This window comes from Triticum urartu, chromosome 1A (genome assembly GCF_056163025.1).
Source record: "Triticum urartu cultivar PI428250 chromosome 1A, HENAU_Tu73, whole genome shotgun sequence".
Classification (NCBI taxonomy): domain Eukaryota; kingdom Viridiplantae; phylum Streptophyta; class Magnoliopsida; order Poales; family Poaceae; genus Triticum; species Triticum urartu.
Window position 1 is genome coordinate 585,971,769 of NC_141873.1, and position 19,194 is coordinate 585,990,962.

General features: G+C 47.1%; 1 protein-coding gene and 1 pseudogene across 2 annotated transcripts; both read right to left on the reverse strand.

The window, feature by feature from the left end:
• Positions 1-12,665: 12,665 nt before the first annotated feature.
• On the reverse strand, positions 12,666-14,441 carry LOC147993134 (uncharacterized). Of its 2 annotated transcripts, none has more exons than XM_087542371.1 (3): positions 14,264-14,441; positions 13,201-13,316; positions 12,666-13,114 (listed from the first exon to the last, which is right to left on the reverse strand). In XM_087542371.1, exons 1-3 carry the CDS (start codon positions 14,369-14,371, stop codon positions 12,940-12,942), a joined length of 399 nt encoding a protein of 132 aa, XP_087398497.1. In that variant the 5' UTR covers positions 14,372-14,441; the 3' UTR covers positions 12,666-12,939. The 2 variants fall into 2 exon arrangements, with proteins under 2 accessions (XP_087398497.1, XP_087398495.1); XM_087542369.1 differs by having other exon boundaries at positions 13,201-13,352.
• Positions 14,442-16,775: 2,334 nt separating this feature from the next.
• LOC147993135 (uncharacterized) lies at positions 16,776-17,082 on the reverse strand (annotated as a pseudogene).
• Between the last annotated feature and the right edge of the window lie 2,112 nt (positions 17,083-19,194).

Sequence of the window (19,194 nt, forward strand, 5' to 3'; positions counted from 1 at the left end):
CGTTCTGGTGATTTTTAATAATTGTTTTCGTGAACAGAAACTTTCTGGAAATTACAGCAAGATCAAATAACTATCATCCTGGAAGATCCTATAGGTTCAACTTGGCACAAACACTAACTAAAACATAAAACCACGTCTAAACAGAAGGTAGATGGATTATTTATTCCTAAACATAAGCAAAAACTAAAAACTAAAAATAAAATTGGGTTGCCCCTCCCATCAAGCGCTATTGTTTAACGCCCCTAGCTAGGCATAAAAGCGAGGATAGATCTAGGTATTGCCATCTTTGGTTTTCAACTTTTTAGCGGGATCAAGCTCGAATCCGGGAGGTTCTTTACGTTTCCCTTCATATTCCGAAATTTTTAGATCTAAATAATCCAACCGCTTATTGCAAAGAGTAATCAACATATTCATGCGGTGGATATTTCCACTAACGTTCTTAAGTGGTTCAAGAGACTTTTGTAAAATCTTAGTAACTTCACAAATTTTTTCAAAAACTTGTGTCTCTTCCTGGTTAGGATGAGGCCCCTTTTGTTGAGGTAGTGTTCCCACTATACCTTCTATAATTTCAAGCGCAATATGGGGATCAATTTCAATAAAATTGCCTTTGGCGACGCAATCCAAAAGTTGTCTATGAGACATACTTAATCCAACATAAAAATTGCGAAGCAAAATTCTCAGATTTACTTCATAGGTACAATTATGATAAGACTCCAATATTCTCAACCAGACATCTTTTAAGTTTTCTCCTTGTTTTTGTTTGAAGTGAAAGACTTCAAACTCAGGGGACAACAGAGTGGATAAGGGACTAGCCATAATGACAAGCAAGCAAGAAAAAGGCAAACGAAAAAGACAGGGCGAATAAAACGGCAAGGGTGAAGTGGGGGAGAGGAAAATGAGAGGCAAATGGAAAATAATGTAATGCGAGAGAGAAGGGATTGTGATGGGTACTTGGTATGTTCAATTTTTCATAGACTCCCCGGCAACGGCGCCAGAAATCTTCCTGCTACCTCTTGAGCACTGCGTTGGATTTCCTTGAAGAGGAAAGGGTGATGCGGTAGAGTAAGTATTTCCCTCAGTTTTTGAGAACCAAGGTATCAATCCAGTAGGACGCTACGCGCGAGTCCCTCGTACCCACAGAAAACAAATATCTCAACGCAACCAACGCGATTAGGGGTTGTCAATCCCTTCACGTTCACTTACGAGAGTGAGATCTGATAGAGATGATAGATAATATTTTTGGTATAAAGATGCAAAGTAAAATAAAAGGGCAAAGTAAAAAAGCAAAGCAATAATAAAGTGATGAAAGATTGATATGATGAGAATTGACCCGGGGGCCATAGATTTCACTAGTGGCTTCTCTCCAGAGCCTAAGTATTCTATGGTGGGTGAACAAATTACTGTTGAGGAATTGACAGAATTGAGCATAGTTATGAGAGTATCTAGGTATGATCATGTATATAGGCATCACATCCGAGACAAGTAGACTGACTCGTGCCTGCATCTACTACTATTACTCCACTCATCGACCGCTATCCAGCATGCATCTTGAGTATTAAGTTCAAGAAAACAGAGTAACGCCTTAAGGAAGATGACATGATGTAGAGGGATAAATTCATGCAATATGATAAAAAAACCCCATCTTTTTATCCTCGATGGCAACAATACAATAGGTGTCTTGCTGCCCCTACTGTCACTGGGAAAGGACACCGCAAGATTGAACCCAAAGCTAAGCACTTCTCCCATTGCAAGAAAAACCAATCTAGTAGGCCAAACCAAACTGATAATTCAAATAGACTTGCAAAGATAACCAATCATACATAAAAGAATTCAAAGAAGATTCAAATATTGTACATAGATAATCTTGATCATAAATCCACAATTCATCGGTCTCAACAAACACACCACAAAAAGAAGATTACATCGAATAGATCTCCACGTGAGAGGGGGAGAACATTGTATTGAGATCCAAAAATAGAGAAGACGCCATCTAGCTACTAACTATGGACCCGAAGGTCTGAGGTAAACTACTCACACTTCATCGGAGAGGTTATGCTGATGATGTAGAAGCCCTCCATGGTGGATTCCCCTTCCGGCGGAGCTCCAGAACAGGCCCCAAGATGGGATCTTGTGGGTATTTGCGGCCGTAGAATTTGGTTTTTGGCTCCGTCTTTGATCGTTTGGGGGTATGTAGGTATATATAGGAGGAAGGAGTACGTCGGTGGAGCAAAGGGGGGCCCACGAGGCAGGGGGCGCGCCCTCCACCCTTGTGACCGCCTCTCTTCTTTCTTGACGGAGGGTCCAAGTCTCCTGGATCATATTCGGTGAGAAAATCACATTCCCGAAGGTTTCATTCCATTTGGACTCCGTTTGATATTCCGTTTCTTCGAAACATTGAAATAGGCAAAAAAACAGCAATTCTGGGCTGGGCCTCCGATTAATAGGTTAGTCCCAAAAGTAATATAAAAGTGGAAAATAAAGCCCAATATGGTCCAAAACAATAGATAATATAGCATGGAGTAATAAAAAATTATAGATACGTTGGAGACGTATCACTTATACATGTTCCTCTGACTATCAGATTAAGCAACTCCTGAATACCGAGGAACACCTTGTGTGCTATCAAACTTCACAACGTAACTGGTGATTATAAAGATGCTCTACAGGTGTCTCCGATGGTGTTTTTTGAGTTGGCATAGATCGAGATTAGGATTTGTCACTCCGTCTATCGGAGAGGTATCTTTGGGCCCTCTCGGTAATGTAAATCATTATGAGCCTTGCAAGCAATGTGACTGAGTTAGTTGCGGGATGATGCATTACAGAACGAGTAAAGAGACTTGCCGGTAACGAGATTGAACTAGGTATGATGATACCAACGATCGAATCTCGGGCAAGTAACATGCCGATGACAAAGGAAACAACGTATGTTGTTATGTGGTTTGACCGATAAAGATCTTCATAGAATATGTAGGAGCCAATATGAGCATCCAGGTTCCACTATTGGTTATTGACTGGAGATGTGTCTCGGTCATGTCTACATAGTTCTCGAACCCGTATGGTCCGCACGCTTAACGTTCGATGCCGATTTTGTATTATGAGTTATATGATTTGATATACCAAAGGTTGTTCGGAGTCCCGGATGAGATCACGGACATGACGAGGAGTCTCGAAATGGTTAAGACGTAAAGATCGATATATTGGAAGGCTATATTCGGACATCAGAAAGGTTCCGAGTGATTCGGATATTTTTTGGAGTACCGGAGAGTTACGGGAATTCGTCGGGGAAGTGATGGGCCTTAATGGGCCATACGGGAAAGGAGAAAAGGGCCTCATGGGGTGGGTGCACGCCCCCCATGGGCTGGTCCGAATTGGACTAGGGAGGGGGCGGCGCCCCCCTCTTTCCTTCTCTCCCTCTTCCCCTTCTTCTCCTACTCCAACTAGGTATGTGGTCTTTGTTTTATGTATCTCTTAATTCTCCATTCTAAGCCAACAAAATCCACCTTTTTGGCGGGAAAAAGGAGATGACTGTACCTTGCCTGGGAGACATCACGTACTCCCTCCTTTTTGGTTTATAAGGCTCAATTCAAAATTCTCACCAACCAAGGTAGATGATGAGTGGTGAATACTTTTTGTAGTTTGTAAACGAACCCAATTAATGCTTTTGTTTTCCTCAAAAAAGTATGTTACCAATGCATTAATTGCAATGCATGCATGCATAAATTACATGCATTGGTCAATTTTCTCTTAGTAATGCACCTTCGAATCTGAACATGTGATGAAAAACAACCAAATTGAGCCCTATAAAATAAAAAAAACTAAAATTTTAAGATAAGCCCTATAAACCGGAAAGGAGGGAGTACAAAGCTATCGAAGCTAGCCTCCCTAATTAGATCAATCATGTCCAGATGCATTAGTATGGTATATATGATAAGCAGCCGATAGATCCGGCGATCACGCATGGTATACGTACACAAGTCGGCGGCGGCACACAATCAACACATGCATACAATGCAATCGAATCTCGCTAGAACACAGGATGGACGAACAATGGTGGCCGCACCGCATGACGAGTGAGCACATAGGGAATACATGGCGGGCTGTCATACAGTATAGACGGATGCCGCCGTTGGCAGGCGGCGGCAACGATGTGCCTCCAAGAGGGGTTCTATAAATTACGAACCAAACATTGACAAGATTACCCATGTAATCAACGACTGAGATTACCCATGTAATACTAGTGGGTAGAAGGAGTAGGATGTACCGTAAATAGTCTCAAAAGTTATTTCTATGTTCAATTCTCTTTCTCTGTTAGTTGTGGAGTTTCTCGGTACGTGCATGATACTTATAACGTAGTTGGGAAAAGCATATTTTTTTGTCCCTCAACTTTACGGATAGTTTAGAAATAATTCTTCAACTTCTAAACCAGACAAATTTAATCCTTCAACTATTAAAATCAGATACTTTTCGTCCTTTAGACCACTCCGGGTGGGTTTGTAATGATGTGGACCCGTACTTTCTTTCCCACTCTCTCGAAATAGGATTTCGCCCCGCTTTATAAATAAAGCAACAAACCAGAGTACATGGACGAACGATACAATATGATGGGGAGGCCCCTTACACAACAGATCAACAGATAAAACATAAGCATAGAACAAGCCTAACACCTCGCCGAGGCACGGACATGGACCCCTAAGCTCAAAGACAACGCCCCTAGGAGGGTTACGGCGCGAAGCGTCGCCGCTGCCGAGTCTCAGAGCAGACAACTATTTTCACCGTGAGCCCTGGCAGAGGTACTGGATCCACGACGCCGTCTTCACACTAGTAAAAAACGGAGCTTTAAAACCGGTTCGTAAGGGCCTTTAGTGCCGGTTTCATAACCGGCACTAAAGGGTGGGCACTAAAGCCCCCCCCCCCCCCAGTACCGGTTCGGCATGAACCGGCGCTAAAGTGCCACCACGTGGCGTGAGCTCGCGCCCTGGTATGGGGGACCTTTAGTACCGGTTGGTGTTACCAACCGGTACTAAAGGTTTTTTTTTTTGAATTTTTTGTAAAAAAATTTTGATTTTTTTTATTTTTTATTTTTCTGAATTATTTGATGATTTAGTCTCTAATCACCTCTCTTAACTGCTCAAGTGTGGATCACTCATTCCAAATCGCCTAACTTCCCGGCCGGTCACCCATCCTCTCACTCTCCCAGCCTGAGCACGCTTAACTTCGGAGTTCTATTCCCCCTAAATTCCAAGTCTGCACTTGTTGTTTTCCTGACAAATGTAAGCTGTCAATCCTATTAACCCTCAGCAGTTTAGTTTGAGCATTAGGTCACACGTTTCACCGTTTGAGTTTGAAAACTATTATTCTAAAAAACAGTAATTATTTAGTATATTTCTTGAATAAGTTTGACCACAGTTTGACTATAGTTTGACCAGGTTTGACCAAAATTTAAAAAATTGAAATAATTATTTAGTAACACTAATATTCTTAAATAATTATGTAGTAACATTAATACTTCTTGAATAAGTAGTTTGACCAGATTTAACCAAAAAATTTTAAAAAAAACTAAAATTTGACCATATCTTTTTTTTCCTTTTGAAATTTGAGGATTCTAAAAAATTGCAAACAGGCCGTAGGCGGTCTCCATCGGATGCGGATTTTCGTGCTGATTTTTTTGATATATTATACGTTTTTTCCAACATCGTATGCAAAAGTTATAGCCGTTTTACATTTTCCCTACACTTTTTGCAAAACATGTCCAAATTTAAGTTTTCAAATTTTCCTAACTAGTAGATGTAGTAATATAACTATCTCTCTAAGGATTTGATTTTTTGAAATTCTTATCATTTTCTTTTGATTTTTCCAAAACTGAAATGGCGATACACGGGGGGGGGGGGGGGGTAGAGTTTGAAAATTGCCCTATAGTGCCGGTTTGTGTCTTCAACCGGGACTATAGTTTAAGAATCTTTAGTGCCGGTTGGTGACACAAACCGGTAATATAGGTTAGACCTTTAGTACCAGTTTGTGTCACAAAACGTCACTAAAGGGGCTCGTGGGGCCCTGGCCTGACGCCAGCCTGCCACCACCCCTTTAGTACCGGTTCGTGGCACGAACCGGTACTAAAGGTTCATTACGAACCGGCACTAATGCATAGCCATTCGAACCGGCACTAATGGTCACATTAGTGCCGGCTCAAATATAAACCGGGGCTAAAGGGGTGAACATTTGACCCTTTTTCTACTAGTGTCAAGAAGCAAGCGACACCCACAGGCGTCGCCGTCGCCGGTGCCAGAAGCGCCGAGCTTTCGCTCGGTCACTCGCCTGCACCACCACGATGAGAACAGGCCACTACCACAACGAGGGTCAAGCTTGCCCACCCCAGATCTGGCCACTGCCAGAGCAGTCCTGGGCCTCCCGCCACTACATCCCTAGTCGCCCCCACAACCTAAAGATGGAGCCACCACCGCCACCATGGAGCCTGCCAGAAAGCCAACCGTGAAGCCCGCCATCCATGCCCCGAGGAACCACCGACCATCTTCGTCACGAGAGCACCCGACCACAGTAGTAAGAGTGAAAGGGACCACCTTTCACCCCTAGCCCAGTATCAGCCAGCGGGTTTGGGTCGGCACCTCCACAATAGGAGGCGCCCACGCTTGTATCCCCAGCCGGTCCCGGTGGACCAGGGGGGAGACAACCCGATGACCACCGACGGCCACCGCGATCACACTCGAACGACGCCATGTCCGTGGTCAATGGTGACGATCTGTCCGACGGCACGACGACGCCTGACGAGCAACCTCGGACTGACGCCACCACAACGCAACAAGAGAGAAGAGCACTAACGCATAAGCTTGCACCCGTGCGGACCAAGTCGGCTCCCGACACCTGCACGCCGACGAACGACATCCACCACCGCATACTGGATCCGCACCGTCACGACACGCCGGAGAGACAAACCGTCAGCACCAACCTCCTGAAGCACGGACCACCGCTGCCAAGGAGCAGCAGGCCGCCCCACTGCCGCCCGAGGGATCCCATGCAGCACCACCTCGCCGGATCCGCGCCGCCCTGCCAGATCTGGCGCAGATTCAGGCCGCCGGCCCGAGTCCGCCGCCCACCATGCTGTCCGCCCGAAGAGCGAGCAGCCGCTCCCCGTGGCGCCCTGGATCGGGCCGCCATGGCCCGCCGCCCGCCAGGCCGCCAGAACGGGCGCTCGACGGGCGCGCGCATCCCCCAGAGAGCCGCCGCACGAAGCCGACGCACAACCCGCACAGGCGCTTGGCCGGCCCCGCCGCCCGCGCACGCCGTCACCACCCGCATCTTCTGTGGCGCCTCCGGCCCCTCGCGAGCGCGGTGCCCCCGCCTGGCCAGATCGTCCCGCGCCAACCCTAGGCTGAGCAAAAAAAGGGGGGAAAGCTTCCCGCCGCCGCCGGCGCCACCAGGGCTTTGCCCAGCGGTGCTAGCCGGCGACGGCGGGGGGAGGGAGACGGGAGGGGGAAGAGGGAGGCCGGCGGCTAGGGTTGCCCCGCTCGGCCGCCCGCGGGGGCGACGCGAGGGGGAGAGGTGAGGGGGATGGACCGACGGATATGGTCAGGGAATGCTAGTGGTCGTGTAATCTTTCTTTCTCACTTGCACCATCACATGGCCACAGGTCAGTATGGCACCATCGTGTCCATGCTGGCACCGAGGCTTACCTTCTTCCGGTAGCATCATGACCATCTGCTCGGCTAGGTTCTCACTGGTCAGCTCCGACGCCATCATGGTCATCATGAATTTGAAAAGGTTCATAAATTCGAAAAAAAGTTCATGCTATTTCAACATGTTCACGGATCTGGAAAAAAGTTTGATGCTTTGAAATTGCTCTGCCATACAAAAAAAATTGATGTCTTACATTGAAAACAATAAAAAAAAGCAAATAAAATAAAAGACAATAAAACAAAAGGAAAAATGATAATGAAAACGTGAAACGAAACAATACCAACAGAAAACCAGCGAGAAAAACAAAGTAAAAACTGAGATAATACCGGCCCAGAAAATTAACCTCTAGAAGATTTCCAAAAAAATAGTCAGGGGTAGACTATTATTTGGGTCGGTCCCTTCAAGAAATCCTGTATGAAGGGCCGAAAGGGCCGTGCTTCTCAAGGAGAATCCCCGCTTTTGTATCGAATCGGATAGGATTCCTCGAAGGGGAAAGGGAAAGTAAACGTTGTCCGCGTCGCTCTCAATCTCAGCGAAGCGACGGAGACCAATAAGAATCCTATAAGGAGGAGGAACGCTCACCAAAATCTATGAAATTTTCAGACTAGATTAAAACCCGATCGATAATATAGGTGGTGAGGAGCGGCCGGCGGTGGTGACCAAATCCCTAACTAATTGCTTGCAGGCCGGCGAAGATCCATGTCGGCGGCGCTTCGATCAGCGGCGAGGAGGGCTCGGCCGTGGCTCCCTGCTCCAGCGAACGCAGACGGACAGGCTCTTCTCGCCAAGCAGGCTCGTGCACACCCGTGAGGTATCTCAACCAAAACTGACATCTTTTACCTCAATGATTTTTCTCACGCCATCAAAGATCACGTCATGGAGCGATAATCCAATTCTGCGTAATGGAAACAGCAACTTTCATGTGTTAAGATATGAAGGCAAAACGAGTCCCTCGCGTCGCCCCCACTCAGGCGGGATCTGAAACCCTAGCCACCGGGGGTCCCCATCCTTCCTCCCCTCCTTCCGCCGCCGCCGAAGGACGCCGCCGGCTATAGCCCGGGGCTGACGGCGGTGGCGGGGGTCTTCCCTCTTACCTGCGCCATGGGGGCGGTGCGGAGCCCCGCGGCGTGGGTGGCACGGCCGACCTGGCCTGGCGGCGCGGCGGGCCTGTCTTCCGGCGGCGGCGCGGCGGCTGCCTAAGCCAAGGGCGGCCATGGTGGGTGTGGCAGCCGGCCCTGCCTCGGGCTGCGTGGCGGCGTTCGGCAGCGGCGGCCGGGTCTGCAACGACAGACCATCTGACCTCGGATCGGCGGTGGCGGCATGGAGGGCTTGGTGGTTGGGTCGGCACCATGCGGGTTGTGCCCTCCGGACTGATCTAATCTGACCGGTGTGGCCCGCTCGATGTGAGGCGGCTCAGATCGGCGGCGACCCGTGCACACAATACGTGATGGAGGTTCTTCAAGCGGATCCGGGTGAAAACCTTGTGCTCGGCTTGATGCCAAGACCGGCGTTGGTGGCACCCTTCTATGGCATTACCTTCTTGAAGGCATCGTCGTGGAGAAGCTCTAGACCTCTATCCGCTACCTCCGGGGGAAACCCTAGATCAGTTGATCGGATGACGGCGGCGCGTTGGTGTCGTTTCCTCCTTGGGGGCGTCATTCTTGGAGGCGTACACGGGATCGAGGGACCAGCGGGCGCCTTTTTTGGTGGAGTGGTGCTTCATCCTTCACATTGATGACGGCGGATCTCGGCGGCGTGGTGCAGTGGAGACTCGGCGCCCGATGCGCGGTGATGCACTCGCGCAGGTGGAGGTAGTTGTCTGGCGTCAAGGTGGCGTCGATGGCGGAGTGGCCTGACAAGGTAGAAGCCTCAATATCTGCTCTGAAGACGGACCTGTGGAAGATGGCGGCGACGACACATGTGAGTGCGTCAGACCAGTTTATGCCCCAGACCCGGTATGTGGCTCGGCTGGGGCTTCTGGCTTTTGATGATAGGCTTAGGTGAGTAGTTCGGGTATTTGGCCCAGGTAGCACCCCTTCATCATATGGATAGGAGTAGTGGCATATGTTGCCAAAATGGCGGATTCAGGCATATTGTTGTAATACTTTGTAAGGTCCTCGAGGATAATTAATAAAGTGGCCGTATGCATCTCCCAGATGCAGAGGCCGGGTGTCATCCTCCTTTTCTAAAAAAATGTGTTAAAATGACTTTTCTTCTCCTTTCTATTTGGATGGAGACAAGTTTGAATGTTTTTGATAGAGCAAAATTACGTAGCATCATATTGCTTTCATCTCGAAAAAATTGTCTTAGATTTATCTAGAAATACGGATGTTTCTAACACTAAAACATGACTAGATACATCTATACTTAGACAAATCTAAGACAAAAATTTTAGGACGGAGGGAGTACTTGTTTAACCTTGTACCGATTTAAAGTAATCTGGCCCTTATTTAATTAGCAACCAAACCGAACCTACATTGTATATTCGCTCCATCTATCTATTCTATATACATGAAGTATGGTTTTGTTATTAGGTGTTACACATGCATGGATGTTGCATTTTGTATATATCAAGCCTTACTTAATTGACATACAAGACAATATCCTTCTTAAATTATTTACCGATCACAATCAGCAATTACTTAATGCTACATGATACAAAGTACATTGATCATCATCTACGTGTGTCAATCCAGCATGCTCCTACAGACCTTACGCGTGAGATCCAGCAGAAGAGAGATGAGCTACGAAACTTGGTATCTAAGGCGGTGCAGAAGAAAAGGGAGTTGTATGTGTTGGGTAAGGCAGACAAGAATTGTGAGACTCTTGGTGAGCATCACATGCTTCCACTAGCACTCCCATATCTTTCTCGGCAAAAAGTCGTTCCAAAACCACATGGCACTCTCAGGAACGTAAAAATATCAGAGATTCAAACAAGATGCATGCAGATACAAAATAACTTTGTCTATTCTTCCTTAATTTCCTGTTTGTTTGACAAGAATTGACATTTTCTCTTATGACCTGTAGGACCTGCATGCGGTTTGCTACAAGGGCTAACGCTTTGCTGGATGCAGCTGCCCACGCGACAACTTAGTTTTGGTTACTGTTGCTGTGGTTAGAGCCAAGAGCGGCATTGGGATAAAAGCCCAAACTGTTAATGAGGAAAACCAGGGAAGTCAAGATTGAAAATTGAGAACCAAAGATGGCTCCAGTTTGTTTTCAGTTAAATTATGATGACTTACAGTTTGGCTAGCTAGCACTACGATATGGTTGTGATATGATAGTTTAGGTACAAAGCCATACTCTTGTGTAAAGATGGATGGTCAGTTCTTTGTCTTTTTATTGCGGTGAACATACTCCCAGCATTATATAGTTTGCTCAAGAGAAAGGCAATGATTGGCATTTCGAACATCACCCAAATCTAGACAAACATGCAACCTTGTAAACGCAAGTAAAGACCTAAAATTATGGACTCCGTTATGTCAAGCTCTAGGAATCATGCAACTGGAACGGTTTTGCTACAAGAAATCAAGGGTGCGATCTATTTCGCGTGAGCTGAACCTACGTCCAAGTCGTTAACAGCCCACGATTCAACTTCTTAGATCGGCGAGGCTAGGCAGAGGAGGAGCGCACGAGAACCACTTCTCTTCTCAAGTTCCAATAGCATGTGGAAGAGAATCCCTTATAAGGAGGTCCAACTCCTCTCCAACTAGCAACATGAGATTCTTCTGAAATTGTTAGATGGGCCCTAGGCCCACCGTAATATTTCAACAGTGGCCACTACGAGTTTGGGGGCTAGTTATCTTACTTACTGAATATTGTTTTCTCAAAAAAAAAAGAATATGTGCCCAGTAAAGATCTGGGGAAGTTCCAACTGATTTTGACCAGTGGTTTGCGAGAATTTTGCTTCTTTTTCTAGTTCATTCTTGCCCTCTTAACATACTGCTAAACTGCAGTGAGCCACTTCGTTTATTTATCAAGGCACCAAACAGTATAACAAATTATTCATCGAGGTATTACACAGTATAGAGAAAGTGACTACTAGGATTCAGTAAATTCTATCTTCAGTATAGTACTTTTCTTCATACACTAATACTATTGTTAAAAGAAATTAAGACCAATGCTGATGACCGACGCCTCTGAAAAGTTCCCCCGTGGTGTTTTCTGTATGAAGTTGTCTGTCGCAATATCCACACTCCGGTTCTCTCCATTCTCTATCACTGCAAGCCAAATTTACAGAGGGCTATGCAAATTTAAAACGTTAAGGATATTTGAGATTCACTATCATACTTTCACTATGTCCCAGCTGACAGCTAAAATATCCAAGGCCTGAAAAATGTAGTAGTACTAGAAGATTAAGAGTGTTATTGCGAAGACATCAAGACTAAACGAACTCCCAGTTTTGCTTGTCATTGTACTCCTGAAGATACTCATCGGCTTTGCTCTCTATGGGCTGAGGAAAAGATATGGATTTTTCGAAGATGATGCTGGGTACATATGCAACACCATTGGAGATGACACTAAAGACAGTTACAAGCATAGCAGGCTTAGATGAGCATTTGAATAACCTGGTGGGTGTAACTAATGATTCCTTTTGATGGCTGTAAGAAATCAATGTTGGCTTGCTAGACTAGGATGATCATACAAGAGGTCAGAAAAGAGTATCATCATTCAATCAAAATTGGTTCATACATGGCTGTGACTGGATTTAAAGTTACATGCAGGCATCTTGTAACACTCTTGATCTTCATTCCCTCTAAAGATTAATGGTACATGAAACTGTACTGCTAAGTCACAAAAACTGAATTATCTTGACACACTGGGGCAGTTAGAGAGCAATCATGTCTTACTGTTACAGAACACAACAGAGTAGCCAAATAGTCATCACCCTTTCCACACAAGCACGTTTTCAGCTATGCATAAGACAAACGAAATACAGTGTGAGCAAAGAGCTCGCGCATCCTTCAACAAACAAAGAACCAATCAACTAACTTGCCAAGGGAGACCCAAATAACATCAATATAGTACTATACCACTTGAGCCAACATTCTCACTGATAACTCAGTCTTAACTTTTAAGATAGCACTTTTCACCAAGCATCACAGCTAGTTCAGCCTTACCATAACATATAATCGCACTGAACATGACAGATAATTTAGTCTAACAAAGCCGCAGTGTCCAAACAGAGCAATGGCAAGATGGCAACTACATAAAGTGCTGGGGTTAGTCACTATATCCAACTAGCTGCCCTCAAAGTTCCACATTGGGCATCAACGCGGCCATCCTCTTGTTAAAATCATCCTTCTCAGCTGGTGTCATCTCCTTCTTCCCATCAGGCAAGTCCAACATAGACATGTAGCCATAAAGGAATGCTGGGCTATACATCATGACTAAATGGTACCACTTTGCCCTACGATAGAAGCGCCTGCAGAGAAGTACAAGAGAGATTAGAGCCCTTGTAAACCAAGACTGTAACAGGCATATAGAACAATACCGGGCTCAAGATCATACCAGACGGGGTCCTCGGGTTTAGGCTCCACATGGGATGAGAGGTGCTTGATCAGGCCCTTCTGATTTCCTATCTTGTCCCTGTTTTCGGACATCATGCGGTAGAGCTCCTCTTTGACCTGCAGGATCTCAGCCGAATGAGTTGCAGCCGCCTTCTGCATTGTTATTGACAGAGCAAGACAGGGAGAAACCGCATTAACCCAAATCAGGAACAGATCAATATCGAAGTTTATCTCAGAAGTAGAGCAGGTATATATGCTTTATGACAGCAGTAGCACTCAAAAAGATTCCAAGAGGCGTGCAATCAATCAATTGGCAAACAATGCAACGATAATGTCATTCAGCACTTGAGTCTGACAGCATGCACTAGCACCCAGCTAAATTCAGTCAAGGATGCATGTAAATTAAGACCAGCAGCATATCAAGCGAATTTTCTGAACCCAGGATTATTATGCCCTTCTTTCAGATTCAGATTGTAGCATTTGGTAAACGAGAAGGAAGTGCTAGGTTGCTAATTAAACATGCAGAGTACAATGGAATTTACAAAAGAGGTTAGGAAGTCAGATAGATTAGGGGAGACCCTGAACTTAAGTTGATTTATAAATCCTCCTTAAGAACAGCAGCCCACCCTTCCAATGTAGGAGTCACAGCATCAAAGTATTTCCAGTTACTTTGCTTCCAGATATTCCAGATTTCTAGGCAGCCAGGTACACAATTTGTTTGAACAATTTATGCGGCCAGGCATTAGCAGCATTGCTCAGCCTCATCATCTCAGCCAGGTACTGAATGTGCAAGCAAACACACTGTTCAATTTGATTTGGAGGTCAAGGATAGAGGCTGGTGAAAGTAGTGCAGATGGTCCCTGAATTGCTGGACTGGGAGATACTCCTGAAGAGCAAAAGAGAAGAGGTGCTCATATTGGTCCATCAGCAAGCCATCTTGTTCCGAAGCATCCTTCCAGAATAGAACAGCGTCACCAGCATTCACACGCCAGCAGGGGAGAATCCGCCTTACTAGGGTTAGGGTTAGGGTTCCTACGATGGGAGCAAACAAGGGTCGAAAATACCGTGCTGTGAAAGAGCCGAGAGGTGGTGGGATGGTTCTGCTGCGCCGCCGCCGCGGCCAGCGATGGCCGGACGGCGCGGCCGCCGATCCGGAGCGCGGTCGCCGCCATGGAGATGAACTGCTTCCGTCGCCGGCGCAAATCGGGACTCGAGACAGAGGAGAGGAAACAACAAACAAGACGATGGCTCCTTTTGTGGGCCTTCTATAGGCCTCAACCACTAGTTTTTCGGACAATTCTTTTTTTTCAATTTTGTTTTAGCTTTTAGCTACTACTACCAGTTATGTAAAAAAAACTTTTAGCTACCAGTTTTTGTAGAAATGTTTCGTCTTTCAGTAGTTTAGCCAACAACCCCTAAAACGGTAATTTAGCCAACACCTATAAATAATCATGTTTTTTTTTCATTTGGCCTAATATGTTTGATTCACTCAGTGCATCGTGCGCCCATCCATTTACTGGTTTTTGCGATTCCTTCGGTCTTTCCCAGGATGGGATAGCAGGGCTATTATAGCTATAGGATTTTCTGACCTGTTTGTAGTCATTTTTGTAGTTACATGAATTTTAAATAATGTTCTAGAATAGTGAAAAATAGTTTGCATGCCTCTACTATTTAATGTAATGCTCCAAGGTTAGTGCACACTAATTTAACTTATCAACATGTGTGATCTTCCAAAATTTCTCTGATTTCAGGCCTTTGTGTCTAAGATTCCCAAGCGTATGTTGGCATGTGGTTATAAAATGATAATCCGTATGCTCATTTGACCACACATAACTTTTTATTTTTGAGGGGGCCGGTGGCAGCATGCCCGGCGGTGGGAAGAGGTTGGGGGAGGGCGGGGCGGCAAGGCTGGCTCGGGAGCGCCACTGGCCGCGGGCGTCGGCAGCAGGGCGGCGGGAGTAAGAAGAATACCAGGGAACTATTGTTTCCAGGAACAAACAATTCGAGGTAGAAGAGATTATCCGGTGCGTTGGTTTTTTATCTAACGCTTCATGTTGATTCTCCGACCTAAAATGAAATTTCAATCGACTGCCTCCTAAGCATCCCCATATTTTTAACACGTGCAACCCGATCGGATAAAACCTAACAGAAGCTGACGTTAGATAAAGCATGCATGGTATGGATTTCTTTTTACTTTTTTTAGTAAAGGAGGATGACCCCCGGCCTTTGCATCTGGGAGATACATGTAGTAACTTTATTAATTATTCACAAAGACCTTACAAAGTAATGCATCAATATGTCCGAATCCGCTATTTTGGTAATATCTGTCGCTGCTCCTATCCATTAATGAGGGGTGCAGAAAGTGTGAGCTGAATGCCCAGACTTCTACCTAGCCTAACATAAAGCCAGAGGCCCCGACGAAGCCATACCGGGTCTGGGGCAAAAACCGGTACGACGCACTCATAGGTTGACGCATCGACCTTGCTAGGTCTGCTATTGACGCCCCCATGACGCCAGACAGCGCCTCCTCCCTACGCGTGTGTTCAACATCACACATCCGTTGCTGAGAGTTTGCTGCGCCTCGCCGCCGAGACTCCACGATATCGACTTGTCACAGGGAAGGCCGCTCCATCGCAGATGCCTTCCACTGGTCCCTCAAGCCTATGCACACCTACAAAAATGACACCCTCAAGTGGGGCACGTCACATGAGCGCCACCATCATCCAATCGACTAATCTAGGGTTTCCATCGAAGGTAGCAGATAGGGGTCTAGAGCTTCTCCACGACGATGCCTTCAAGAAGGGGCCGACGAAAAAAACGACGCCATCGGCGACCTTGGCAATGTGCCAACAGAGTAGGCTTTTCACCCTGATCTGCTCGAGGACCCTCCATCCAGCATCATGTGCATGGGACCGCCATCGATCACCGCCGCCGTGCATGGAACAGGCCGCGTCGGCCGGATCAGATATGACCACAGACCAAGCCCAGCATGTCGTCGTTGCAGTTGAGGTCAGATCTGATCTGACCCGCCGCCACCGCAGGGACGCAGCTAGCGTACAACGGGCCGCCCCTACCTCATCACCATCCCGATGAGGATGCCACCGCCTCCCCATGGGGCCGCTGCCCCGGATCTATGGATCACGACCACTATAGCAGCGCTGCCGCCTTCCTTGGAGCCATCCGAAATTTGTCAGAGGGCGCCTCAGGCGGCCACGAGGAGAAGAAGGTGCGGCTGGGGAGGAAGATGCGCCGGCAGTATGTGGCAGCGGAGAAGGGATTCAGCATTGGGTAGCGGCGGCGATGGCAGTAGATCGAGGCTCGCGTGCGTGGGTATGCACGGCATGGAATACAAAAAGGTGGTTAGGAAAAAGAGCAGATGCAAGTAAGAGCATCTACAGCCCAATATGTCAAATATGGCCCCTCAAACGCCCGCGGACGTGCCCGGACGCGTCCGTGGGCAGTGACAGGGCACGCCCCAAATTTCACAAGTTGCATCCGAACATCTCATACTAGATTCTTAAATACATACAAAGACAAGCATATGAAATAAACATACGTACTATGTCGATCACCTAGTTACTCCTCGTCGGAGATGTTGATGATCTCTGTGCCCGGCTCCGGCAGCATGGGCGGCAGCAGCCGCTCCGGCCTTCTCCTCCTCTATCTCCACCTCAAGTTCGGCGAAGAGCACGACGGACGCCACCTGCTCCTGCCGGAGGAACGCCCGGTTGGCATCCACATAGGCCTCATCCTGGATGGACTCCAGGATGGCCTGCTGCTCTGCCATCTCCTTTGATTGGGCGACGGCAAACTCCGCCTCCGCCTGCTCCATGTTGAAGCCTGGCAGCTCCTGCTCTGGCTGCTCCGCCTCCTCCACCTCCATCGGAGCCAGCTCCTCTCCCTCCTCTTCTCCCGGCTACTCCTCCTCCCTCTCCAGCTCCGGCGAGTCCGGAGGTAGCCCGACAGCGATGCGGCGGCGCGCGCGGCTTGCCTCACTCGGATCTCCTGCAGGATCTCGTAACGGGGCTCTGGCGTGAGCATTGCGTAGTAGGTGATCTTTCTTCAGACCATGGCGGAGCGTCGGAGCATGGGCATAGCGCCTGAGCGGGAGAGGGAGGTGGATGGGCGTGCACTAGCGGCGCGGAGAGGGAGAAGGTGGATGGGCTAGGGTTGCGGGACGCCGTCAGATTTAAATATGTGGATTTGGTCTCGGGCAGCGAGCTGGACCGGCGCCACATGGCGTTCACACCGCAGGGACCGAGGAGGCATCCATCGGACCGTCGGGTTTCCGGGCGAGTCCGCATGGGACCCCTTCGTCCGTCCTACGTGTCGGGTGCGCCCGGACACCCCCCATATCCGTCCCATATTTGGGCTGGATATGAGGGGTGTCAATCAGTCTGGTCATTTGAGAGGGCCTTCTGGGTCGAAAGATTATGACCGATCAATGACCGGGCGGCCCGCCCTGACGTATAAGACAGAACGAGTTTTAGCAAAATCAGTTTATAGTGTTTTTAGGAAAACTAGTTTTAGGTAGTTGTTTTGTTAAAACTGGTTTATAGGATACTTTGTTTGGACTTCAAAACTTCAAACAGGAGACATATATGTGACGTAATATCTGATGCAAGATCACAACTGAGCTTTGATGGTACTACTACTTTTGGGTGATTATCAACCTCGAGGAAGCACCCATGAGCATGCATGGTTGCTTTGCCCATGCGAACACCCATGCATCTCCGCATACTCAACGGATGGTGTACCAGTGGCAAAATTTCTTGCCACTGCCGAGATTGAGAGCAGCAGGAGAACAGCAGCTTACTCCGTAGCAAGCGATTCAGATCATGGCGCAGGGCAACTCGTCAACGTGGTCGTCGTTGCAGCAAGAAGAAAGGAAGATTTCGTTATTGGCTATTGAACGTGACATATTTGTATTGTTGTTCCTATCTTCTTTAGCCTTGTATAGTTAACTTCTAAAGATTCGTAAAGCACACATGAATCTGAAAGGTTCAGACCCGTTGACTATAACATCTCTCACAAGCATAACATGATCAAACCCAAAACTCTTTGGGTGTTAGTCACATGGGGATGTGACCTTAAGTGTTAATCACATAGCGATGTGAACTGGATTATTGACTCTAGTGCAAGTGGGAGACTGTTGGAAATATACCCTAGAGGCAATAATAAATTGGTTATTATTATATTTCCTTGTTCATGATAATCGTTTATTATCCATGCTATAATTGTATTGATAGGAAACTCAATACATGTGTGGATACATAGACAACACCATGTCCCTAGTAAGCCTCTAGTTGACTAGCTCGTTGATCAATAGATGGTTACGGTTTCCTGACCATGGACATTGGATGCTATTGACAACGGGATCACATCATTAGGAGAATGATGTGATGGACAAGACCCAATCCTAAACCTAGCACAAAGATCGTGTAGTTCGTATGCTAAAGCTTTTCTAATGTCAAGTATCATTTCCTTAGAGCATGAGATTGTGCAACTCCCGGATACCGTAGGAATACTTTGGGTGTACCAAACGTCACAACGTAACTGGGTGGCTATAAAGGTACACTACAGGTATCTCCGAAAGTGTCTGTTGGGTTGACATGAATCGAGACTGGGATTTGTCACTCCGTGTGACGGAGAGGTATCTCTGGGCCCACTCGGTAGGACATCATCATATGCGCAATGTGACCAAGGAGTTGATCACGGGATGATGTGTTACGGAATGAGTAAAGAGACTTGCCGGTAATGAGATTGAACAAGGTATCAGATACCGACGATCGAATCTCAGGCAAGTACAATACCGCTATACAAAGGGAATTGAATACGGGATTGATTAAATCCTCGACATCGTGGTTCATCTGATGAAATCATCGTGGAACATGTGGGAGCCAATATGGGTATCCAGATCCCGCTGTTGGTTATTGGCCGGAGAGGTGTCTCGGTCATGTCTACATGTCTCCCGAACCCGTAGGGTCTACACACT

Bases quoted from the DNA above. Each gene is read 5' to 3' on its own strand.
- LOC147993134 (XM_087542369.1), bottom strand. From the start codon at position 14,371: ATGGCGGCGACCGCGCTCCGGATCGGCGGCCGCGCCGTCCGGCCATCG. The intron at 13,353-14,263 runs GTATTTTCGACC...ATAACAATGCAG, and splicing joins CTCGGCTCTTTCACAGCACG to AAGGCGGCTGCAACTCATTC. The intron at 13,115-13,200 runs GTATGATCTTGA...ACTTCTCTGCAG, and splicing joins AAACCCGAGGACCCCGTCTG to GCGCTTCTATCGTAGGGCAA.